Source organism: Dipteris shenzhenensis, chromosome 22 (assembly GCF_047967505.1).
Source record: "Dipteris shenzhenensis isolate YYH24624 ecotype China chromosome 22, Dip_SZ_1.0, whole genome shotgun sequence".
Lineage (NCBI taxonomy): Eukaryota > Viridiplantae > Streptophyta > Polypodiopsida > Gleicheniales > Dipteridaceae > Dipteris > Dipteris shenzhenensis.
The window spans coordinates 19,184,725-19,211,623 of NC_141617.1; the positions used below are offsets into that span (position 1 = coordinate 19,184,725).

The window sequence follows — 26,899 nt, forward strand, 5'->3', positions numbered from 1 at the left end:
GTCCGGATTTTAGTCTTGGTGTGATGACATCTTGGCTCCTCCAATTTGACGGTGCATACAAACCTTCAACCAAGGCTACTTGTGTGGGTGTGAAGTTCACTTCACTAGGGGGTGAGGTGTATTGTAATAGCAAGTCTGCACCAGCAAGTACTTGCAACCAAGTTGAGTACTCGGCACTCATTTTTGGGCTACAAAAGGTGCAAGAACATCGCATCAAGCAACTTGAGGTGCAAGGAGATTCTCAACTCATGTGTGAACAAGTTAGTGGAAGGTGGAAGGTCCAGAGCAAAGGCTTGGTTCCACAACATCAACAAGCATTGGAAGTTTGCCAACAATTTGAAGAGGTAAAAATTCAGCATATCCCTCGAGCTCAAAATATAGTTGCTGATTTCTTGGCACGTGAGGCTTGTACTTCAATCACGCATGAAGCGAGTGGAATCATCGCCCCAACAAAGCTGCAAGCAACGAATGAGCGTGATCATTTGTAAGGAATGCAAAGGTTATGGTCGTCATGAAACTAAGTGTTGGGTATATTTGATACGAGTTTACCGACTTCGGAAGATCTTCGGAAGATCTTCAGAAAGGTCCTTAAGGACATTGCACAAAAGAAGGATGCCAAACCACATACCCCTTGAAGAAATAGCATGGCGACTACAAGAACTGGAAGAAGCTGAAGGTGATGTGCCCGGGGGATTCAGAAGGGGAACCTTACGATATCACGTGAGTGTACACTAGGGGGGTTTTTTGCAGATGATGCATAAGCTTATACATTAGGGGTGGGGGCCCTTTTATGTTTTGGCTAATCTTAAATTTAAGTTAGGGGGGTGGGAGGGGGGCGGGGGGGGGGGGGGGAACTAATCTTTACCCTAGATGTAGACCCACCAATGTAGAAATGACACACAAATACTCATTTGATAAGTAAGTCACTGGGTGTTCATGAACTAAGCCCAAAACTAACACTAGGTCTCCTTCATTGATGGTGATTCTTATTGTTAATTATGGTAATCAAAGAACTAATCGTGGCTAATTAAAGGGGCTAATGTTTAGAGAAAATAAGAGAAAAGGCTATGGAAAAAGGTGTAAGAAATGTTCCATAGTAATGCATTCCTACAAGCAAATTAAGCATAACATGGCCACATGAACACCACCACACCCACACCTATACCCTCTCACTCTTTCACTCTTTGATTTTGACCACAAGCTGGTTCTCCTAAGTTGTCCTTATTCTCTTTTGGCATTTGTAAATATTCACTCTATCTTTCTAGTACACTTTGCTTTGCACACTTTGCAAAATTGCCCAATCACCCAAAGACAAAGAGACTATCTATCAGAGGATTAAATAAAAAATGGAGTAATGGAAGACAAAGAGACTATCTATCAGAGGATTAAATAAAAAATGGAGTGGGCATGGAGTCCCAATGTTGTAGATCCAAGAAATGGGTTTTAAGGGTGGTTCAAATCAAGGAACTTGAGATCCAACCTTGTAAGTCATGATATAAACAGTCTTTCATAATATAAAACTAATATATCATTAAATCATTCTCTCTTTAATATAGGTTTACTATTTTATTCTAGTGTCTATAGTAGTGTAATATACATGTGTCTTTTCAATATTACGACTGTGTGACCGCTATTTGAATAGTGAATTTCTTAATAGAACCCTTCATTCAGAATTTGTGATAGGAAGGAAGTCATGTGACCGCTATGTGTAAGTCTTGGGACAATCTATGAGAGACGATGACCCTAGAACTATCAAAGCAAAGATGTGCATTGAAGGACACCATTACAAATGCCTTAATACACTATGGATCAGTGGCGGTGAACCTAATAACTAAGGAAACCTTGATAGATTTGGGCTTGGAAAAGATGTTATAAAGTAATTAGGTTAGTTGGCTTGCCAACAAAAGTAGAAATTAATTGCCCTCCCAAGTATGTGTACACATGTGGCCTATCCCATGAGTGAGGGCTTTTCACACGGTTGACCATACTCTATGTTTTCTTAACCATGGTGAAATGGAGCCAATTTTATCCCCAAAAATGGAGGGGGGAAATGGGGAAGCGAGGGAAAATGGGTTTCCACTTTTGCCCTATCTTATGCCCTATCTTATACTTCGGCTTCGTTCCGCCTCTGCCCCTTTGCTTCGTTCTGCCTCTGCCTTTCAAGTGCGACATCTGCAACAAAGCACTACATATTATCTAATTCCAGGGAGCTTTTTGGAGTAAGCCAGGTGAGTCCTCTATGGCCACACCTCTTTCCTTAGCTGCATCACGGTTTGACTCTCCCTATTTAAACGTTAATTTTCGTGGATCCTCCCTATTTAAGCTGTGAAGGTATTCTAGTCCCTACGCCACTTCCAATGCCATCCGAAGTCTCTGATTCTAGTCTAAAAAACTATCGCTCTAATGGAGATGCCTTGCAAGAGTCGACAGCATTGCTAAATTTTTAGTCATGAGATCAAATTGCTCCGCAGTTTTGTAAGGCTCGGAGTACATCTCACTTGACCGGCCCCCAGCCACAGCCCCCAGCCACGTATAGATGGTTGTTCAACTTTTCCATGCAAACTCAAAATGATCGTCTTCGATCATGTGCGTTATGCCAGCGTTTTGTTTTCGCAAGTATCATAGCAGCACTGTGATTTGATTACTCCCGTAGCAAGATTTTGCTAATGTTCGAGTTCATACATGCACAACAAGATTTCCCTCAACTTTCTGCCAACAATCTTGTTTTAAGTCACATTTTCCTGTTCCCACAGTCTGGCATTCTTCAACAAGTTGTTCAATTTTATCAACATGATTATTTTGGTGTGTACAAGCATTCCCGTGATAGTCTAAAACAATTCCTTCCACCTCAGGTGTAGAGGAGGACCCCTTGTCACAGGTAGGGTACTCCGAAGATGAATTGCCAATCATCTGGCCAGCAGCGGACACATTGACCATTGAGTTTCTCTGTGTTTCTGAGTTTTCAAACACTCTCTCAATCTCATAGTGATCAAGCACGTGAGATTTAGAGGACCCAGGAGCAACACTTTTTCCAGTGCCATCAATAACTGAGACACTCTCTAGGCCAAAGTCTTGATTGATCTCATGGTGACCCGATGCATCACTCATGTCATGAAACCCTCTAAAGCTAGAATTTGATTCAGGATTGAAAGATCCTGGGCCTTGACTTGGCACACCATCCTGCACTTGTACTCCATCAGGATCATGCTGGCTCTCCTCATCCGAAGTTTTGGAGACTTGGCCTTCTCCTATAAAATAATCAGCTTCACCAGAAGAAGCCAGGCAGGTTTTATACAAAGTCGAATCCCTGTTTTGAAACTCCTCAGGGTCACGTCCAAAGCTTATGCTAGAGTGATTTGTAACGTTGAACGTGCTGGGTCCATCATAATAATCACTCCCCTCAAATATGAAACCTCCTTCAGGATTTGTATTCTCATTATTGGCAATGGTGGCAGTGCTGGGGGGCATAGAGCAGAGTGTGTTTTCAAATGGTGCAACCGTCACAACCATCATACCCTTTTCATAAAGTTCAACTTTGAGATAGCAATAGGGACATGTTGTCTCCAGTCTATTACATCATTCAATCACACCTATAAGGAACAAAGAAAACATATTTAAGAATCAAATGGATTGATGCCTTCCACAGTCAATGACTGAGCAAGAAAGACAAAGATGAACATTCACTAAAAGAATTATCTATTGTGGGCTGCTCGTTCCAGCAGGAATGACCGTTGTGAGAGAAACACCTGCTTGTCTTCGTGGCTACTACTTTCTTCTTTTTTGGGATCTAGCATTTTACCTTCTTGCATTAATGTTGCCCTTGATGGTCGCAGTGCTCCCGCTGCGCCTGTAGAGAAGGCAACAACACCCCCGCCACCTCCACTGAAGCGACTATCCCCCGCAAGGTAAGTGATTTTGCTTTGTTCGGGCACTTGATCGTCGTGATTATTTGCTCATTATCTTTGATTCCTTCCTTTCCCCTTTCATTCCCACAATCCATGTGTGTGTGTGTGTGTGAGTGTGTTCTGTTTGACCATCCCCACACGCAAAGCAATATCGTACTCCACACTGCACTGCCCCTGCCACCGCATCACACCAGCATATTTTAAAGCAACTTTCCTTCCAGATTTCAAGTGACAAGAGTTTTGAAATCTACAGAGCCGTCTCAACATGCCCTTAGCTCATTCCAATTCTAGGCATTCATCAGCCTTCTCATAATTAACAAGCTCCCACTATAATCTCCTCAAATGTGAACGCCTGCTCAGAACCCATATTGCTATTCAATAGCTCACAACAAAAACGAAGCTTAGCTTCCACTCAGACTCAAACCTACATGGTAGAATTTTGGGAGTGCCGTTTGCTATTTTTTCCCCTCCAAAGATTTTGAATCAACATGAATGGCGTTTGAAAGTGCCATTTGTCGCAGCACAGAGCTAAATCTGGCAGTGCCATTTGTCCGTGCATAGAAAGCTTGACTGATACAAAGCTGAGCATATTAAGGTGGTGGGTGTCGTTATTGATCAAGTCAATACCTTTAGAATCTCGCTAAACATGGGTCCTCGATGAGCTGGCCCTTTTGGCCACGTGGGCGGCAAACCACTGATTTGACCGAGCCTTTTGGCCCGCCAACTCCCTTTTTCAATTATTATCTAGTGTAACACCCTAATCTTTGGGAGTCTCTGATCATCGAATCCTGCCATTGATTGTTGCCCATGAGTTTGATAGAGTAGGGGACTTGCCAGAGAGCCGGAAAATCCTTTCAAAAGCATGTTAGAAGACCTTCAAATGGCCACAGCTAGCTGTATATACCACCTTGGGCATTCCCATTCTCTACACAATTAACTGGCAATGACTCCATACTCTTTTGGAATCTTTTTAGTTCAAACCAGCTAGCTTTCAGCTAGGACGTGGTGCTATTAGTGTGCTCTCAGCCTACTTGGCCTTATGTGTGGTTGACAAGGTGGGCTTGAGAATCGTACTCCTTGTCTGCACGCTTCCATAATCACATTTGTAGCTATATATCACCATACATGTCAACAGTTTTATGTCCATTTCATGCTTCATTTTGAACATGTTAATGATGATTTTGCTGTAATTTGTTCCTCATTTCCTTTACTTTACAATAGGTTTTGCTGCTACTGCAAATAATGCATTGAGAAGGCCTATGTTTCTACTTCAACTCACATGTTTTTGGTTGGAATTTGTTTATAGGTGCTGTAATTTGTTACTAGTTGCTAGAGTAGCTGTAAGCTTCAAAAGGAGATTGTTGGCTTGAAGCAGCTCTGATTCTTCCATACTTTGCTCCAGGTTTTATGTCCATTTCATCCTTCATTTTGAACATGTTAATGATGGTTTTGCTGTAATTTTCTCCTCATTTTCTTTACTTTACAACATGTTTTTCTGTCCATTTGAGATTATCTTGTTGGGCACCTTTTTTGTTATCTAGCCCTTTTATAGGAGCATGGAGAGGCATGATATTGTGATTGTGTTAGATGAGGGTGTGGCTGAAAATCATGTGTTGGGATATGTTCATCTTAAAACCTGTTGTACCTACAAGGACTTGAGAGAAGAGATCATCCTTGATAATCTCATCATAGATGAGTTTATATTTTTGGGAGGATCTAGGAAAATTCCAATAGGGGCCAAGCAAGAGGAGAGATGGATAGTTGATGTTGCAAAAGTAACCATCCAATTGAAAATGGAATATGATACACAAGGCAAACGCCAAAAAGTGGACTCAGTTGGAGATAGCAATAAAAGGCAGCCAAAGTGTACAGTGTCTCCAGATTTATGTATGCATGATCTTGCTCAGGGGTGTGAGAGGTACAATATGGTGGATGATTCGACTACGTGTGGTAGTGTTTCTAAGAATCGATTGAAGAGTCACCTTGCAACACCATCTGAGGTCAAAAAATGGCAGAGGGAGATTAAGATAGCGAAAGAAAAGTTAAGAGCAAAAGGCCGACATGATAGATTTGAGCTCATGTCAAAGGACAAGGATGGTAAAGCATTGTTTCAGATTTGGTGTGAGGAGTGTGATTGCTTTTATGGTCAAGGGGGTCCTGACACTTTGTATAATTACACACACTCACACATCAACTCAGCATCCCATATGAGGATTATTGGGTTATGTGAGCAAGAGAGCCATAGAAAAGATAGCCTTGGTTCATTGGATGACATTATGGAATTAGGAAAAGAAAAAGTAAATGAAGCAATGTTGGAGGTTTCAACCTTTGCAAGTGAGAGTAATGTGCTGTTTCAACTAGTAACAGAGACTATTGGATTATTGGGTTATGTGAGCAAGAGAGCCATAGAAAAGATAGCCTTGGTTCATTGGATGACATTATGGAATTAGGAAAAGAAAAAGTAAATGAAGCAATGTTGGAGGTTTCAACCTTTGCAAGTGAGAGTAATGTGCTGTTTCAACTAGTAACAGAGACTATTGGAGATTATAGCACTCTATCAAAAGTCTATATAAGCTGCATGCTAGATAACAAGTGGATACCACTATTTCCAAAGACAGGATCTCTATGACAATGCATGATTGAGCATATGAAATCCAAGCTACATATCACAAAGGCTAGTGGCATTGATTCTAGTAATCAAGTGACGAGGGCTGGTGGTCGCCCATCCAAGGTGACAATTATAGATAAGAAGCAAAGAGATCTAAGTGGTTTTTCCAAGAAATGTTCTGCTAAAGGTAAAACTCACATGTTCTAGCTGTGTTTTCCATCAGCTTTGTATTTTCCAAGTGAACATTGTTTCTTATGCTCTATTGTAATGTTTTCTTATAGATAATGACACCTTGCAAACTGCCAATGCATCACGAAAGCCATCAGGTATTTCTCATATGCTTCTATTTTCAATCATTATTTTTTATTTTTTATAGAGATGTTAGGTGTAGCTAGTCATACGGCTTTTGGCTCTCTCTCCATTAGGAAAATTTTCAAGCTTCTATTTTCAATCACTATTTCTGTTTTTTTATAGAGATGTTAGGTGTAGCTAGTCATATGGCTTTTGGCTCTCTCTCCATCAAGTCTATTGGGAACTTAACAGATTCCTCCTTTGCTCACAGAGAGTAGCTTGCTTGCAACCTTGTGTTGGGGTTTTTGGCAAGGGTCATATAACTATGATGGGAATGTGGTTGACTTGAAGCCCTTTTTGGATGATAGTAAGGGAGGTGGCAAATGGCACAATGAGCCAGCAACTAAGGCAACAATTATGATGGGGACAACAGAGTTCATTGAAATTAATGGCACTTTTCGTCATAAGGATTGCAAGCGGATATGTTTTGAGGGAACATACTTTGATAATTTGCAATGTGGTGCATGTGCTACTATTCCTAAAGAACGAGACTTTCGCATGCGAGTGTATCGACAAATTCGATCTTCAGACACTCGTGGATCAAGAGACACAGGAGATGGTACACGGTTAGATTATTTGACTCATTTAGAGTTATTGAGAGTAGCAAAAACAAAGTCCACAATGGTTTGGGTATTGAAGAAGGAGATAGCATTCACAAGAACTGAAGTTGTTGCATTGAGCGTGAAGGTTAGAAGTCTTCGAGAGAGCACTATGGAAGCCATGGTGAGGAAAGATGTTAGAAAATTTTGTCAAGATATAATCAATGCTCATGAGCTAGGTCTGTTTGAGGGAAAGAAGGCATTGTGGAACTTCTTTGTTGACATTTCACAAAACATTTCAAGAGTAGGTCAAGGGAAGAGATATTCCAATACAACAAAGGAATTATTTGAGACTGTCAAGATATGGGGAGGGACAAGGTTGCATAATTTCTTATCACTTAACCTTGGAGGTCCACACATGTCCACCACAATGAGGTCCACAAGAAAAGCACTTTTCTTTCAAACTGGTTTACAAGAGGATATATTTCAACATGCAAGAGAAGTTTACACTGGTCACATGATGAAGAAAGGTATACCCTTGGGTAGTGTGCCAATTTTTCTAGCTGAGGATGAAACAGTTGTGAAAAGAATGGTGAGATGGGTGGCACGTGATGATAATTTGTTTGGCTTTTGTGGTAAAAAGCTGGAACACACTTGCATTCTAGACTTTTTCGTGCAAGTTGGTGATGGTCAAGATGGATATCTTAGAATTGTGGATGCTTTTCAACATAATGTGATTGCTCATTATGCAAGGGTATTGATAGTGAATCCTCTTCTTGAATGCTTGCCAAAGCTAGTTCTATTGGTGCAATTGACATGTAATAGGTTTGATTCCATGTTTGTCAGAGAACAGTGGGAGAGCATTCAGCTTTCTTGGAACATTTTTCTAAGGGACGTGGTAGGTCCATTGATAGGACATGCTTCAGATGGGGATAGTAGGTGCAGAAAGTTGATGTTGCAAGATTATTCTTCTTGTCAAGGTCCCAAGTTGTGCATTCCTTGGAAGGGTTGGCCCTTTATAGCACACATCACATTTGATGGGAGTATCAGTGGTTTGCATGATCAAGACTATATCCATAATGGAAAGAATCTTATCAATCCTTTGGATAGTGCATCTAGGAGGTTGGTACTTGGTAGAGAGCTTGTGAATTTGAATCATGTAGCAATTGTATATCAATTATTCAAGGTTGATGAACATGGCTTGCAAGAAGGGGATATTGAGAGGAAGGATAGAAAAATTGGAGAGCTGCACAAAGGATTGCTGCAAAGAAAGTACAAAAGTGTTTGAAGTTATTACAAGAAGGCTATGGTGCTCACCAAGAGCGGACATTGGGCACACGTATGTACTTATCAATAGTAGCATCTTACATTGATATTTTCTTATCACCTACCTTAGACTTGTATGGTCGTGTGAAAGCTACAAGAAAGGTGTCTTTCTTTTTCAGGTATGTAGAAGTTGCTACCATTGCTATTAGTGATATATGAATAAAGGATTTTGAACATATTTCCAAGGTTTATGTGGCTAATACTCATGGTTCTTTCTATATGTAGGGTTTGGCGCATGTGGATCACTAAACATGATGCATACTCCCTAAAGCAAAACTTTATCAGTAGAGAAACATTCATTGACATTCAATTGTCATGTCACTTTGTGGTTCTCTTGATAAATACCTTTAGGGAAAAGCATCCTCACTTGCACATACCCCTTTCTTGCACGGGATCGGATGCATGTGAGAATTTTTTCAGCAAGTTGGGTGGAATGGTTCGGAATGAAAGATGCTATGATGGCTTTGATTTGCTGAGTAGTACAGGAGCACTTAATAGAATAGCAGAGTTTCAAGCAGGTTTAATTCTTAAATTTCCAGCAGCTCATTCTAAATAAGAAAATATATGGGCTACTTTGGAAAAGGAGAATGACACTCCTTTGGCCAACCTGGGAGACTATGCTTGTGTGAGTAGTGACAACCATATGGTATCTGCATTGAAAGAGGGATTATTAGAAGCAAAGGCCATAAGTGAGACACTTGGTATGCGCGATGAAACTTTTTGGAATGACTCATGGGAGGAGGGAGATCTCTTAGAACTCTTCAACCCTATTCTTGAATATGTGGATGAAGATGAATCATTGGATGATGTTCTACTTATAGATGAAGGTAATCACTTTGATAGTGGTGTTCGAGGTGATCTGGATGAGGAAATTACTAGTGAAAGTGAGCTTCGTCATGTGATTGATTGTCTAATTGATGAGGAGGAGAAGGTGGCTAGTGAAATACCGCCATTTGTTGAAGTGGATGGGAAAGCCATTTCTAAAAGCACACTTGTCAACCAATTGAATGGAAATCCCACACTATCTAAAGATAGATTAACAAGGGTGAAAAGTGGAGTGTATTTTTCTTTGGATAAGAAGGCAATGATTCATACAGGAACATGTCTTGGTATAGGATCTGATTGTGCAGTATTGTTTGAAAGCACATCAATAAATGCAAACAAAAAGACAAGAGGAAAAGGAAAAGCTGGGAATACTAGTAAGGGTGCTGTAAACAGCATGTGGTACCTTGGAAGGGTGGTAAGCATGAGGAGAAAGGTTGGAAATTGTCTAAAAGAGACAAGAGGCCCCTTTGATCTATTGGATAGGCCTTTGAATGTTCAAATTCATTTGTCATGGTATCAACAAGCAAAGGGAACTAGGACCTACACATATGACCTTGTTGACAACCAATGTGTGGATTTGGAATCTATAATAGCCTTGGCCAATCTCAACTATGATCGACAAACAAAGAAATACCATCTTGATGAGAATGACTACAAACTTTTCAATGAATATGTTCAGGGTAGAAAAGGTACATTTTCTATTTTTTAAATTTTTGTAAAGTTTATCCATTTTGAAGTCGTCCCTTCCCTTCCCTCCTTCCTAGTCCATTTGCAGCCCTACTGCTCCAATCTCTGATGTAGATGAAGGTAACATATGTTTTTGTTAATGTGCTTTCAATCCTTCTTATCACATAGGGATCCTAGGTTTGCAGCATGTAACTTGACAGGGAGCTTATGTTTGTTTTGCAGGATAAATTTGTTGGCAAGTTATGTGGCATGATGCAGCATTTATGAGAAGATGCCCATAGATGTGTCAATGCTAAACTTATGGATTATAGACATGGATTGTAGACATGGATTGTTCGGGTGTTACTCTTGTTTAATTTTTAGTTTTTCTAGTAAACATTCAAGATGCATTTTATGTTTTCTACTCTATCAAATTTTGGTTTAGATTCATGGATTGTTCAGGTGTTACTCTTGTGTAACTTCATATTTGCTGTATTAAACATCCAAGATGCTTTTCAGTTTTCTCATTCTAGTGTTTGTTTTTTAAGGGAGAAGAAACTTGTTTATGTTAGTGTGTAATCATTCTTATACACTATATATTGGGTCTACTACAGCTTTCTAGCTTGTCCACCCCAATAACAGTGAATGTAGTTGCTGTCTACACTATTCTGTGTAGGTTTTGAGACTGTTGCCAATTATGGGAAAGGATTTGGAGCTGTTTACCTCTGTATTTGGCAATACAACATTCAAATTAGTTCATGTTTTGCAAGTACAGGTCTGCATTGGAAGTTCAGTGAGGTTTGTGCATTGTTTAGCCAAGCATTGGCTAGTGGGTTAATGTGATTTTGTTGGTGCAATACCATTCACAGCATGTGAATCAGTGGGCAGTTTATGCATACATCTAAGATGGTTCAGAATCAAAATATGAATCTAAATTCGGGAGACGTGTTTGAAGTTTTGGCCTATTAAACATCCAAGATGCTTTTCAGCTTTCTCATTCTACTGTTTGTTTTTTAAGGGAGAAGAAACTTGTTTATATTAGTGTGTAATCATTCTTATATGCTATATATTGGGTCTACTATAGCTTTCTAGCTTGTCCGCCCCAATAACAGTGAATGTAGTTGCTGTCTACACTATTCTGTGCAGGTTTTGAGACTGTTGCCAATTATGGGAAAGGATTTGGAGCTGTTTACCTCTGTATTTGGCAATACAACATTCAAATTAGTTCATGTTTTGCAAGTACAGGTCTGCATTGGAAGTTCAATGAGGTTTATGCATTGTTTAGCCAAGCATTGGCTAGTGGGTTAATGTGATTTTGTTGGTGCAATACCATTCACAGCATGTGAATCAGTGGGCAGTTTATGCATACATCTAAGATGGTTCAGAATCAAAATCTGAATCTAAATTCGGGAGACGTGTTTGAAGTTTTGGCCTATTAAACATCCAAGATGCTTTTCAGCTTTCTCATTCTACTGTTTGTTTTTTAAGGGAGAAGAAACTTGTTTATGTTAGTGTGTAATCATTCTTATACGCTATATATTGGGTCTACTAGAGCTTTCTAGCTTGTCCGCCCCAATAACAGTGAATGTAGTTGCTTTCTACATTATTTTGAGCAAGTTTGGAGACTGTTGCCAATTATGGGAAAGGATTTGGAGCTGTTTACCTCTGTATTTGGCAATACAACATTCAAATTAGTTCATGTTTTGCAAGTACAGGTCTGCATTGGAAGTTCAGTGAGGTTTGTGCATTGTTTAGCCAAGCATTGGCTAGTGGGTTAATGTGATTTTGTTGGTGCAATACCATTCACAGCATGTGAATCAGTGGGCAGTTTATGCATACATCTAAGATGGTTCAAAATCAAAATCTGAATCTAAATTCGGGAGACGTTTGAAGTTTTGGCCTGGGAGGATAAATTGGATGGAACCAAGTATTCCATGTGGAGCTTTATGGTGAATAATGTGTTAGTTGGTAAGATTATATGGGGCTATGTTAGAGGTGATGAGGCTTGTCTTGTAGATCTAGTTATTGCTTCTGCTACACCTTTGTAAGGAGGTAATGCATATGATATGCAGCTAGCTTCGATAAGGCCAGCTACACCTGTTGCTCCCATTGAGGATTAAAGGAGATGGGATTAAGGGATGCCCAGGCTATGCCACTTATAGCCTTGTTCATTAAAAGGATCATCATACCTCGTATTTGTTCCTCCAACATACTTGGAGAATATGTATTGGGCAAGGAAGGAGGCTAGGCTTACTTGAAAAGACATCTTGATAGTATTTCAAGAGCTTTATTTATGGAAATACATTGGTGGATATGTATACTCCTTGTAGATGTATAGTCAATACGTATGCAAAATGGTATAATGTTGCCTTGGTTAGCATGTCGATGTAGGTGATTAGCATGTAATGGATGTAATGCCAACAAATGAGTGCTCTTATCATCACTATTAGGCATGAATCAAGAACATTTATTTTGATAGATGTAACTTTAACAAATGTTGTTATCATCATTATTAGGCTTGAATTAAGAATTACCATGCTAACCATGTATGGTAACAAGTGTGTGGAGGGTGTGCAGATGACAGATGGATGTTTGACAAAATATGATAGCCGTCTTATAGTCTTCTTGTTTGACAAAATAGGATAGCCGTCTTGACGTAGGTTTAAGGAAAGGGGGGGAGCACACTAGACTTTTTCTTGTACCTTATAAGCTTAAATAGGGGTGTTTTATAATCCTACATGGATCTTAAATAGGGGGTTTTCTTGAAGTTCATGCACGCAGGTGACGTCCCCCTTTAATGAAGAGTGAATCCCCTGGGGTGATGTGCAAGCTCTCCAACTGTTAACATTTGTCATGGCATTCTTGTTTGCCTTGATGAACAACCTCATGCAGCGCCACGTCTCTAACCCTCCTTGTAAAGATGGATTCAATATCATGAGGGTTGGCCCTTTTAAGATTGTCTATGAGATATTCTATGCTGAAGATTCTTCCCGTATAATATTTCACAATACACCAGTCACACCCTACCCTACCTATGTGTGCTTTGTAGATGTATCTTCACCTAATTTTCAGCTCAAGCTACCTCTTTCCATTGTTTGCCAATAGATAAGCCTCATTTCGTCTCTCTCTTTTCCATCTTCCATGCATGGCTGACATTCCCGTGTTCTGTGGTCGGGTGGAAGAAAATCCAAATGAGTATCTTGTGGCCTTCAAGCGTCATCGTGTTTCTCTCAACTTTCTTACTGAAGATAGATGGTTGTTTGGCTCAAGTGTGGTACGAGAAGCAGGCCGAAGACGTTCGCCAAAGTTGGCCGAGATTGACAGCAACTATGATCAAGTATTTTGGCAAAGAAGAGGAACCGGAGAATGTGTACCTACAGGTGGCAAACCTAAAGCAGTAGTCAGAAGGTGAGACGGCGCATCGATATGTGGATCGAGCAGCCGTGCTCCTGGACTATTTAATTGCCACACAGGAGGACATTGGATTTTGAGCTAGAATGACTCAGCATGTGTTGGGCTACCTTGTAGCAGGAGCAAGTGATGAATTCCGACTCAAGCTTAAATGGGAGAATCCAGAAACCATGGTGCTAGCACGAGATTGCTCAAAAGTTTGATAAAGTTCAATTTGACCCCACTTTAAAGAAGACGATTGTCCCTCCGCAACCCCCTCAATTTGTGCAACAACAACCTTGGGGGTCCAACTCAGGGGCATACCCCCACCCCCCATCAAGGATGTATCCACCACCTCCACCTCAAATGTATGGTCCTCCCTTAGATGCTTACCCTCAACAAGGATTATATCCTCATCCTCTACCTGGAAGATTTCCCCAGCCTCGCCCACGAGCCCCCCTCATTCCTACTCCCCCGGCCCCTCCTGCTAAAGAACCTGGAGTCAGGCACTAAGGGTTCTGACGTAGAGATCCTTGACCTTGGGAAAAGAAGTCGTACCACCTCGGATCACTCTCCAAACCATGGACTGGTTCGCCCCATGAAGAAGGTGTCCTTCTCAGAGCCCTCAAATGTTGAAATGGCAGACCCACCAACAGAGAAGACTAAAAGATCTTGCAAGAGTAAGTGATCGCCCTCAGATTTTCCCATTGGCTCGAGGCAAGAGGACTATTCGGTCATTCAAGACCTTGCTCATTGGTCTTTGAGCATCATGCTTCCTCAACTAATAGCATTAAGACCTAAGGTGAGACGTGAGCTACAGCAAGGGCTCTCAATAAGGAGGAGCAAGAAAAAGGGAAAGGTATGAGAGGTTTCTTCTATCTCTGAAGAAATTGATCAGTACCCGCATACAGTAGATGTCATCATAGATAATTGCCATGTCAAAAGTGTGTGTGTCGATCGGGGAGCTGCATGTAATATCATGGTGCCCCGTATCATGAAGAAATTGAATTTGAAATGCACAAGGCGTTCCTCCACTCGAATCAAGGTAGCAGATGGTCGACGACTCACCACCCTAGGAGTCATTGAGGATTTGCCCATCATTGTTAATGGGTTAACCACCACCATCAATTTCTATATAGTGGACATCGAAGATACAGGCAGGAGTTACCCAGCCATACTCGGGAGACCATGGTTGAGAAAGAGTGATGTATGATGGGATATCTCAAGGTGTATGCCCCAGGCACACCTTGGTTTCTATGTGTGTGTGCTAGAGGCACAGTTAGGTGCCCATAAGCACTATTAGGTGGTGGTAGAAGCCACATAGGATGATTGAGAGAATCTAGGAGCAGATTGAGGAGATGATTGTGGAGCTCAAAGGTCATCAGTGATGTCAGTGATCATGTAAGAGGTGCCTACTTAAGGACCTCACCTTTCTTCATTCCAAATTCTCAGTTTGTGTTCACTCCATGCTTTCCTTTCAGTTTTCCAACATGGTATCAGAGCCCTATGATCCTCCTTAAGCCCTAGTTAGGTGCCACATCATCATCTTCTTCCTTACCTCGATCTTCCACCTTTCCTTCCAAAGTCGATTTTGGAAGTGAGAGTTCTCTTCAAACCTGCATTCTCAGTATCTCATCTTTCAGGAGAGTCTTTCCAAGGGTAGGGTGAATCTGCAGAACAAGCCATACGGTCTATCTCACCATTTTCGGGGTGGCATTGTCTCAGGAAGCTACGACGACCTCCTTCCTGGTTCTCACTGTGGAGAGCTACATTGTCTAATTCCTTCCAGAGGGAGCTGGGCGACATCACGACCTTGCTGCTCATCAAGTCTGAGCTCATTTGGAGCAACATTCAGGTAGTTTTCGTCAAAAAACAAATCCACGGTTCTTCTACAATGCTAGGCGACGTGGCTATCTTCTGCGCGATTCCCTTCTAAGGGAGATGCTCTACATATTTACCTTCCTCTCCAGTGCAAAACCCCTCTGAATTTCGACCTCTACATGATGAATTGGAGAAGATTTGTGAGCTGCCTTTTTGGCCATGAAAGCTTGACTATGCAAGTCTAAGTTTGACTTTGGACAGTCAAAGTTTGACTGGTAGTTTGACCAAGATTTATTTTCAGTCTGCTATGCTCATTTTCTAGCATCTACTTGGTTATTTTTTGCTTAGACATCTTGCACAAATGTTGCTCTGACTAATTGCCTTATGTTTTGACATTTACTTAAGTCACATAAAGAAATCCAAGTCAAAGTATTCAAGTTGTTACTCTTTGAAGGATTATTTTTTATTGCTCATATTTCACCTGTAAGAGAGTAGACACTGCCCATTCTGGGTTAGACCCTCTCATGGCTACCATCTTGAAAATGGATAAGTTCAATGGTAAGGGCTTTCACACATGGCAGATGAAGGTTAAGTTTCCATTGATGAGGGAAAACCTCTGGGGGCTTGTGAAACCGGCTTCAACTTCTTCTTCAATAGCCTCCAATGCTGGAGAATCCTCAACTCTGACTCACCCAGCAAGAGATCCTGCTAGAGAGGAGAAAGCATATGGCATCATTGCTCTTGCCTTAGGAGATGACTATATTCATCACATCTCTGACTTAGAGTCTCCTTCAGAAGCTTGGCAAAAGCTTGACATTATTTTTGGTGCTAGCTCTCACATCTCAAAATTGTCACTTAAGATTGCTTTCTTTGAATTGAAGATGGTTAGTGGCACTCCTTTGGCTGCCCATGTCAATTACATGCGGAGTCTCATGACTCAACTTGCTTCTATCAACTCTCCAATCACTACAGATGATGCAATGGCAGTGTTGCTCAAGAGTATGCCTAAAGATTATGATCATGTTGTTACCACTTTGAAAAATCTTCCTAATCCTAATCTTGAAGGTCTTATTTCTGCTCTTCAAGAAGAAGAAAGGCACATGGAACTCCAGAAAGGCAATAACACAGCCTATGCCATAAAAATCTAGAAGGGCAAGTTCTCACCTTGCAATCATTGTGGGAAGACTAATCACCTCTCAAAAGACTGCTTCAAGATCAATCCATGCAGACACTATGGCAAAAACAATCATCATGAAAAGTTTTGTAGAGCCAAAAAGGAAGCAACTTCAAAGTCAGAAAATGCCAATCTACTTTCAATTGATATGCCTCCACAAGATGAGGCATCCTATGAATATGCTTTTTTAATCATCTCCATGTATGCTCCAGATCTCTCTTTTTGTTGAGTCAAGGTACTCAGCCTGGATAGTCCTCTAAAATGAATGAAATACACTATTGTGTGTTTTGTAAACACCTCTGGTCACCATATGATGTAGGCCATGTGTATGTGTTTTTACTCCATGGTACCTCCTGCAGACATTGTGTGCATGTACATGCAGGGGAGATAACCATTGGAAGGTCTTTTGTATCCCTTTTGTTTACTTCACACCCTTGGGAACCCCTTGCTAGCATGAGAACCTAGCCATAGATTTATCCTTGACCACCATGAGATGGCATGAGAAACTATGAGACTAGATGTATCCTTGACATAGCCTGAGGCATTCCCTTGAGGGGGGGTATGATGGGATATCTCAAGGTGTATGCCCCAGGCACACCTTGGTTTCTATATGTGTGTGCTAGAGGCACAGTTAGGTGCCCATAAGCACTGTTAGGTGGTGGTAGAAGCCACATAGGATGATTGAGAGAATCTAGGAGTAGATTGAGGAGATGATTGTGGAGCTCAGAGGTCATCAGTGATGTCAGTGATCATGTAAGTGTTGCCTACTTAAGAACCTCACCTTTCTTCATTCCATAAGCAAGAATTCTCAGTTTGTGTTCACTCCATGCTTTCCTTTTAGTTTTCCAACAATGTAGTCAGCTATTGGAAGACAGGACACATGTCTTTTGGTGCTTCTAAGGAGAAGATCCTGATGCAACTAGGTGCCACTGAACCAGAAGAAGAAGAGGAGCAAGACAGTGATACTCTCTCATCCTCAGTGTCTGAATCAATGGAAGAATCAGACGGGGGGGAGGAGTTCTCAAAGGAGGAAGTTTACATGATGGGGGTGTCTCCGACCCTGCCACCTGTAGAAAAGGTAACAGCTAGTCCTCAATAGCTTGAATCTTTGCTTTCCCCAGACCTCACTCCAAGTGAGAAAGACGAGTTCCTAGAAATGTTCAAAGATTTCCCTGACCTCTTCGCAACTAGCTACCACCACCTTCGCCATGTGACTGCCATAGAGCACAAGATAGAGCTGAAGCCTGATGCGAAGCCTGTGGCTCAGAAGTATCGGAGATTAGGGCCCCTATAGACCGATGCTTTGCACTTAGAGTTGAAGAAACTTGTAGAAGCTGGGTTTATTGTTTTGGTTCACAATACTGAATGGGTTTCACCAGTGGTAGTCACCCCAAAGAAAAACAACAAATGGCAGGTCTGCATCAACTATAAGAAACTGAATGCGGCCACCAAGAGGGACCATCATCCTCTTCCCTTTCAAGACCTCATTCTTGAGAAGGTAAGTGGTCATGAGATGTATACTTTCTGTGATGGTTACTCCGAGTTTTATCAAATCAGAATTGCTGAGGAGGATGTTCTTAAAACCACATTTGCCACACCCTGGGGGACGTTTGCATTCAAAGTAATGCCATTTGGCCTCACTAATGCTCCTACTACCTTCCAAAGATTTATGTAGATGGTGTTTGCTCCATATTTGGGGGTTTTCTTGGAGGTATCTTTAGATGATTTCTGTATATTCTCAGCATGTAAGGAGCACGTCATGAAGGTAAGGTTGGCCTTCCAAAGGGTCAATGATGTGAATGGCAGCCTCAACCCTGATAAATGCACCATTGGAGCCACTCAAGGGAGGTTACTAGGACATATTGTCTCAATCCGAGGGCATCAAGCCTGACCCCGAGAAGGTAGAAGCTATCCTCAAGCTCTCCCCGCCAACAACCAAATGTCAAGTATGCTCATTTGTCAATCTAGTAGGATACTATCACCGCTTCATTGATCAATATGCTGCTTTGATGCGACCCATGACTATGCTATTAGATGGAGTTGATTTCTCTTGGGATGAGGATTGTGATAATGGGTTTTGTACAAATCAAGAGTGCTCTGGCTTCAGAACCCATTCTATGCAATCCTGATTGGTCAAAGACTTTCTATATCAATCCTGAGTTTGGTGAGCACACACTCTGGCAAGTATTCTTCTCCAGCAAGGGGAGGATCAGTTCATGTATCCCGTTCGATTTGCTTCTCGACAATTGCTCAAAACTGAATGACGCTACTCTGAGGCTGACAAGCATGCTTTGTCTTTGGTGTTTTGCATTGGGAAATTTAAGCATTATGTTGTTGGAAGTTCCTTCATTATAATCTGTAGCAATGGTCTTGCAAAGTAGGTTCTTCAATCACCAAATCCCATGGGCCGATTGGCCAAATGGTTGGCAGTTTTACAAGAATATGATTTTTCTTTCAAAATTATAAAAGGAGGTTGTTCCAACTTGAAGAATGCTTTGATTGATTTAGAGGAGTGCCTCGATGTAACCCTTGTAGCGGCCATAGAAGTTTGGGATCCATGGTATGGTGGTATCTACACGTTTCTGACCGCTTTCTCCTTTCCTTCAAAAAGTACTAGCTATGAGAGAAGGAAAATCCGTAGAGATAGTAGACACTACACTCCCTTTGATGGGGTGTTATACCGTCAAGGCCTCGATGGGGTACTAAGATGGCCATTGATGCAAATGAAGTACCTAAGTTATTGAAGCATTATCATGATGGATTTTGTGGAGGCCACTATGCCGGTGACTATAAGCTAAGAAGATTTTACATGCTGGGTACTATTGGCCGACCTTGTTCAAGGATGTCACTATGTATTGCAAAACTTGTGAACCATGCCAATTCTTTGGTAGGAAGGATTTGCGTCCTGGGCAACATCACCCAGTGATGTCCATCCATCCGTTTCAGAAGTGGAGAATAGATTTTGTTGGGCCCCTACCCATGACTGCCTGCAAAAAGAAGTATCTTTTGGTAGCCACTCAGTATGTCACTATGTGGGCTGAAGCTATCGCCCTCCCCGCTGCAAATGGTAAGGCAGTTTCAAATTTCATATTTGAACGTATCTACACAAGGATTGGGACACCCATGGAAATAGTATCTGACCATGGGAGTTCATTCTTAAATGAAGTAGTGGAGTTGCTCATGGATCACATGGGTATTGATCATCGCACTTCTAGCATCTATTATCCAGCATCCATGGGACAAACGGAGTAGACCAATGGCCTCCTTTGTAAATCCATGGGAAAAATGGTCATAGGGAACAGGAGCCAGTGGGATCAGAATGTCACTGAAGTTGTGTGGGCTTACAACATCACTCATAAAACGTCCACAAGTCACACTCCTTTTGAGTTGGTGAATGGTACTGAGGTAGTTTTACCCCTAGAGATAGAGATTCCGGCCTTGAGATTGGCACAAGAACAGTGGATGACAGAAGATGAACATGTAGAGGCCAGGTTGGTACAACTTGAGAAGTTAGATGAAACCGGACGCCTTGCACTACATCAAACAGGATCCAAAAGAATCGACAAAAGGCCTGCTTGGATGCTAAAATTCACAAGGGATGGGAAAGACACTTTGCTGAGGGGGATGTTGTGCTATGCTTTGATAATAGATTAGACCACCAAATGGATAAGAAGTTCCTGCCACTGTGGACTGGTCCATACAAAGTCATCAAGGAATGTAGCAATGGGTCTGTACAAGTTCAGGAGCTGCATGAGCCATATGGCAAGAAGGTGATCAACAAGCGTTATCTCAAGCCCCTCTTTGTGCGTGATGGCATGGAAATGTTATGCATTCCCTACTTGGGGGGGGAACAGTTATGGATAAATTTGACCAAAGTAAAAGGCATAAATATGTGTGTGTGCTTGTATGTGTGGCAATAGTATAATAAAATATGGTGTGCATAAGGCCCAGGGTTGAGGTGATAGGGCATGACCATGTGCCACCCTTCCACGTAAGAGGACCCATAAGGTGTGATCCATGGTAGTAATATTATAAAATGTAAGGTGGCATGGCTCCTCCATGTGCCACCCCTCCACCTAGGCGGTCCCACGCCTGCATTTAGTGAGATATGGCCCAAGGACCATGGAGAAGTAATATAAAATAGGTGGAGATGGATATTATATTGGATTATTCCCTCCATGTAGGATAGGCCCATGTGGGAGGGGGTGTAGAAAGTCCAAGAATGCAAGTTAAATAATGGGAAAGTAGGATGAGGTGGCAAGATTCCTTGTGCCAATCCTCCACTTGTCCTCGTAGATGTTTGAACGTATTATAAAATTGGGAAGAGACCAAGGGAGTATCTTAGACTTGGGATATGGGGGTTGATTTATGTGGAAAAATGAGGAAAAGGGTTGTCGCACACAATTGAGAGTGTGTAACCACCTAGCCCACATGGAGACTCTTCCACACACACCATGCAAGTGGGAGGATGCATTTATTGGGAGAGACCCCCTGCCTTGGCTATAAAAGGAGGGGGCTATTCCTTGATGGGACACGCTCATTCTTGTAAAGCCACCTAGCTAGTATTTTGATTTCTTCCCCCCATCCTTCCTTTCAAATAAAGCATGACCCTCCTCCCTTGATGTCTCCATCTCTACATTCCTTGTCCCATTATTTACATGCTCCTCTTTCCCCTCTCCCTCTCCCCTTGTGCCATAGTCTCCCTCTTCATTCCCACCCCTCTTAATCCCTTTTCCCCACCCCTCACGTTCCCTTTTCCTATATGGTCCTTGAGCGTCGCCATGCCTAACGTTTAGCCTCTTGTCACGAATTATTTTCTAGTTAATAGTGTGTGTGTGTGTGTGTGTGCATGCATGCATGCATATATATATATGTGTGTGTGTGTGTGTGTGTGTGTGTGTGTGTGTGTGTGTGTGTGTGTGTGTATGTATATGTATGTATATATTTCTATGTTATTTATCTCTCTCTCTCTCTCTCTCTCTCTATATATATATATATATATATGTTTCTATCTTTTCCTATCTTTGAGTCAATGTGCTTCCCCTCATGCCTTCATTTCCACACCTCTCTCTCTCTCTCTCTCTCTCTCTCTCTCTCTCTCTCTCTCTCTCTCTATCTATCTATCTACCTATCTATCTATCTATCTATCAATATATATATATATATATATATGTATTGTTTCTTATATGTAATAAATAATAAACCTTTAGGATTCTGATCCATAAACTTGAGATACAACTCCATCTACTGACCCAACATGCGGGAACAACAGTACACTCAGCCCCCTTTTTGCACTACTATGAGAAAAACAAAACAAAACAAAGCGCATGCAAAAATGTGGGCTACTTAAACTAATCAACCTACGGGAAAACAAAATAATTTCAACCCCTGGGCTGGTTTAATACAGTCGCATATAATGAATCTAATAATTAAACTAATCAAGCTACTAGCAAAACAAAATAATTTCCACCACAGCGTTGGTTTAGGACAATTACAATTTTAACCATCAGACTGGTTTAGGACAGTCATAATTTCAACCACCGAGCTAGTTTAGGACACGGTCATAATTTTAACCACCAGGCTAGTTTAGGACAATCGCAATTTTAACTATCGGGTTGGTTTAGCCAGACGACGAACACAACTTCACAATTAGACAATTACAAGTATATTGCTTTTCATTTTTGAATTTCGTAACTAGAAATTAATAATATACTGCCTTGTATTTTTGAATTTCACAATTGGACAATACCAACATATTGCTTTTTATTTCTTTATTTCTATTCAACCACAATTTCAACCAGTAACTGTTGTTTGACTTGAACCAACACCGGGCTGGTTTAGGACTATCACATTAAGTCCAAGCCATCCTGGTCTAGAAATTAAGTGGTATATGACTTGAATAGTAGAAATTTAAATTTAGCTAATTTAAGTTCTAAGAAACATAGTAATTTCAACCATCGGGCGAGTCAACAATTGATGTCTGTTCAACCACGCTGGTTCAGGAGAACCACATAGCTGGTGTTTGAGCTGAACTAGCCTCAGTTTCATGATGTTCCAACCACCAGACTGGTTTAGTATAGCAATATATTATTGTTCTGTTGCGAAATATATTATTCTTAATTTATGTTCAACCACCCTAGTTCAAGAGCATAATTACATAGCTAGCGTTTGAGCTGAACCAACCACTTTTGCATGATGTCCCATCCACTCAGGTTGGTTTAGGACAATAACATCCTATGGCCTCCTAATTGACAACATCTTCGAGATTGTGTGTCCAAGCAATAAATCTCCTTTGTTTCAGAGGACACCAACATAGCTAATGTCGCCCTCCTAGTAGCTAGTTTATCTAAGCTATGAACCCTTTTACTTTTAGTAGGCCATTTCTCAAGTTAGAAAGCATCACCTCTTGGGCGTACATCTCCCGAGGTGTTGGTAGGGTTGTCACTCTACGAACTTTAGGGTGCATGCTAAAGCTTATAAAGACTCGATACTGGTATTTATTGGAATGGCCTGATATTACTGCCTCGAATGCTCCCACCAATCGTGACACCACAGCTCATGTTCATCGCTCCGATGGTAATGATCGAATGTGTGTATCTGCAATTGCCTCCTGTTGCTTCTCTATAAGGAGTCTTCTTTTTTCTCATTGTTTCTCCCTTCGTAAACGTTGTAATAGTGTCTTCTGTTGTTGTTTCGATACTGTGTTATTCTTTTCCTTGGGCCTTGACCAAGCTTTTCAACTTTCCTATCTAGCATCCTCTATATGCTTCTTTTGTAAGCCATGGTGAGCTGCATGTTGTCATTGACGCTATGGCGACGATCAGTGAACCCCCAGAATAGACCCTCCAGAAAACATAGAAGCTAGCTTATGAGGCGAAGAATAGAAGACAACTTACCCAAAAGACGACAATGCTAAACCAAAGTCTCCGCAAAGTTATGTCGAGGTGCGTGCGGGTACAAGTTGCAAGTACTTAATATTCCAAGATTTGACAGGTGGGAGTTGTGAAAATTTGAAATTCGTGGGAGTACTAAAATTTTCAGCCGCCGTTGGGTTTTTCCTCTCCGACGATATACATCAACATAATTGGATATCCCAAATAATGCAATGTGGCATAAAATGCTTCAAAACACAGACAGGCCAAAGGGCACGCTATCGGGTTTGATGCTGTGTATTATGAAATGCAATGACCTTTGACATGCTTATGAGCCATATAGTAAGCAAGTGCATGGAAAAATAAACAATTCAAAAATGTAAATAATGTTGGATTTATTAAAAGATCTTTGCACATGCGCACATTGAACATTTCAAATTCTTCCATTCTAGGGTGAAGCTAAATACCAATATCAACAACTATCAATATTTTAAGACCACCATGCAATAGTCCCACTAGTTTGGATTTCAAATTTTCAATTTGTTTTGGTTTTCAATAAAATAAAAAAAAATTATGGAGTGTACCCTCAAATGGGTGTGCATTATTTTAGCACAACATTGAAAGCCCGTTAACCCATACCTAATATTCTCATTTGGGTGTGTCCTTGGGTTGAGGAGAAGCTCACACAATGTACTTGATTGCATGTATGTATAGAACAAAATTTTGATGTTTTAAATGATTACTTGGTTGCATGTATGTATAGAACAAAATTTTGATGTTTTTGAATAAATTGCTATATCATATACTCTTCAAGATGCATGCTTCACATGCAACATAGCACTTGTAATGCTTTAACGGTCTCATTCCAAATCATTATTCCATAATTTATTGGTCTCATATTCAAGTTTGGAATGTGTACTACACCTTGAAGACAAAGTTTAACAAATTCCATTGAGCAATGCATAAGTTATGGGTCATGCAAGATACCTGTATACAGAATCAGGAGAGAGACCCTGCAGCTGCATCTGGTCAAAACATTTGGCTTCCTGACCAGGTCCACTGTCAGCATATCCTGCAATTAGAGTATTCCATGATACAGCATTCCGGATGGGAAGCTGACCACCCGTGCCTCTGAAAGAGAACCACATTTGGCATAACTGTCAACCAAAGTATTGCCAACAAAAAGATCTCTTTGAAAGCCCTCTTGGGCAATCCCAGTATGGAGTTCGCGCCCTTTGTCTATAGCTTTTATGCTCCCAAAAGCTTTGAAGACACAAGCCAATGTGACAGCATTTAGAGAGATGCCCTCCAGTTGCATCTGTTCAAAACATGACCATGTTCAGCATATCCTGCAATCAGTGATGTCCACGAGACAACATTCCAAATCGGCAGGTTTTCAAACACTTTCTGTGCCTCTGAAAGGGAGGCACATTTGCCATACATGTCGACCAAAGTACTGCCGAGAGAGAGATCTATTCCAAATCGTTTTCGTCTGATCTCAGCATGTAGTTCTTGGCCCTTGCCTATGGCTCCTATGCTGCCACAAGCTTTGAAGGCACAAAGAAAAGTGACAGGATCCGGAAGGATGCCCTCCACTTGCATCTGTTCAAAACATTTTAGTGCTTCCTGACCAGATCCATATTCAGCATATACCTAGATGAATCCAAGAACATTCCCAAACTCATCCTCTAAAAACACAACATAGTGCAGTTTCAATCTCATGATAGTCACTCACAAGGTTGAAAACCATAAACTCCATCATGCATAGCAGTGACTAGCTACTATGACATCCCCACTGACGTCATCAACGCCCAACAGTGGATGTAGACCATAGTATAAAAATATGCTCTCACACATACAAATCCACACACCCACACATACTTGAGCATCCATTTATACAAAGTCTTCGTACTGAGTTTCTGTCGGCACTCCGGAGGTGAAGGGCAGACTCAGCCATGATGAAGGCTAGCACTAAAGGAGAAGGCTAATCAAAAGGTAGTCCAAAATCTCTTCATTCAAGCTACAACTGCTTGTGAAGTCTAAACATTTTCATTTTAGTCTCTCCATATTCAGCATACCCTGCAATTAGTGCTGTCCAAGATACGACAGTTTGAAATGGCAGCTTGTCAAAGACTTCCCGTGCTTCTGAAAGTGAGCCACATTTCGCATACATGTCAACCAGAGTGTTGCCGACACAAGGATCTTTTCCAAATCCTTTTTGGGTAATATCAGCATGTATTTCTCGGCCTATGTCTATGATTCCCATACTGCCATAAGCTTTTAAGACAGACATATGTAACAGCAGTTGGAGAGATGCCCTCAAATTGCATCTTTTCAGAACATTTCAACACTTCCTGACCAAGTCCATGTTCAGCATATCCTGCAATCAGTGCATTCCATGACACAACATTTTGAGCAGGCAGGCTGTCAAAGACTTCCTGTGCCTCTGAAAGCAATCCACATTTAGCATACATGTCGACCAAAACATTGCTGACCGAGATTTCTTTTCCAAATCCCTCTTTTATGATCTGAACATGTATTTCTTGGCCTTTGTCTGTGGCTCCCATGCTGCCACAAGCTTTCAATACATAAACAAATGTGACAGCATCCGGAAAAACACCCTCCAGTTGCATCCGTTCAAAATATTCCAACGCTTGCTGACCAGGTCCATATTCAGAATATCCTGAAATTATTGTGTTCCATGACACGACACTTTGAATTGGCAGGTTGTCAAAGGCTTCCAGCGCTTCTGAAAGTAAGCCACATTTGGCATACATGTGCACCAAAGTGCTGCCAACAAAAAGATCTCTTTCAAGTCCCCTTAGACTGATCTCGGCGTGTATCGCCCAGCCTGAGTCTACATCTTTTAGCTTAGCACAAGCTTTTAGTAAGCCTATAAGCGTATAGCTGCTAGGATATACACTATCCTCTTGCATTCTCAGGTACAGGTTGAGAGCGTGCAAGTTTTGCCCACATTTGATATACCCAAACATGAGAGAAGTCCACGAATGCTCACTCTGGTGGACCAAGCTGTCGAAAACCTGCTGAGCATCGGATATAATTCCACATTCCACAAACATTGGCACAATATAGTTCCCAACTACTCGATCAGTTTCTAGCCCATGCTTGCAAACGTGTGCGTGCACACGCTTGGCGTATACTATACTTTTTTGCCCTCTGCACTTCTGCAAGATGCAGATAAGGTTCTCAACCGAAGGCAGCTCACTCATCCGATCCAAACTACTGAATGTATCCTCTAAGCTCAGCATCTTCCAACCAATGCCCTCTTCATGCGGTAGTGCGTCCACCTGTACTTCAGGACTGAAGCCCTCCTTACGCATGTGCAAACCTCAACTTGAACTTGTTGAGGTAGTTCGAGGCGGATCAGCGGAAAATTCTTGCGAATCATGCAAGAAGAACCT

The 26,899-nt window shown here is 41.3% G+C and overlaps 1 protein-coding gene and 1 pseudogene across 1 annotated transcript; both read left to right on the forward strand.

Annotated features, from left to right (window-relative positions):
* Positions 1–6,540: 6,540 nt before the first annotated feature.
* On the forward strand, positions 6,541–8,691 carry LOC147887835 (uncharacterized). The gene is made up of 3 exons (XM_087393232.1): positions 6,541–6,700; positions 6,795–6,839; positions 7,076–8,691. The coding sequence occupies exons 1-3, from the start codon at positions 6,541–6,543 to the stop codon at positions 8,689–8,691; spliced, it is 1,821 nt and encodes a 606-aa protein (XP_087249358.1).
* Positions 8,692–8,961: 270 nt separating this feature from the next.
* The window catches only part of LOC147887836 (uncharacterized), a 50,789-nt pseudogene continuing 32,851 nt past the window's right edge, over positions 8,962–26,899 (forward strand).

What these genes read in the sequence shown, in the direction of transcription:
- LOC147887835 (XM_087393232.1), top strand. Translation starts at nt 6,541, where the DNA reads ATGATTGAGCATATGAAATCCAAGCTACATATCACAAAGGCTAGTGGC. An exon ending in CAAGAAATGTTCTGCTAAAG is followed by an intron (nt 6,701 to 6,794) that starts GTAAAACTCACA and finishes GTTTTCTTATAG; the next exon opens with ATAATGACACCTTGCAAACT. An exon ending in TGCATCACGAAAGCCATCAG is followed by an intron (nt 6,840 to 7,075) that starts GTATTTCTCATA and finishes CTTTGCTCACAG; the next exon opens with AGAGTAGCTTGCTTGCAACC.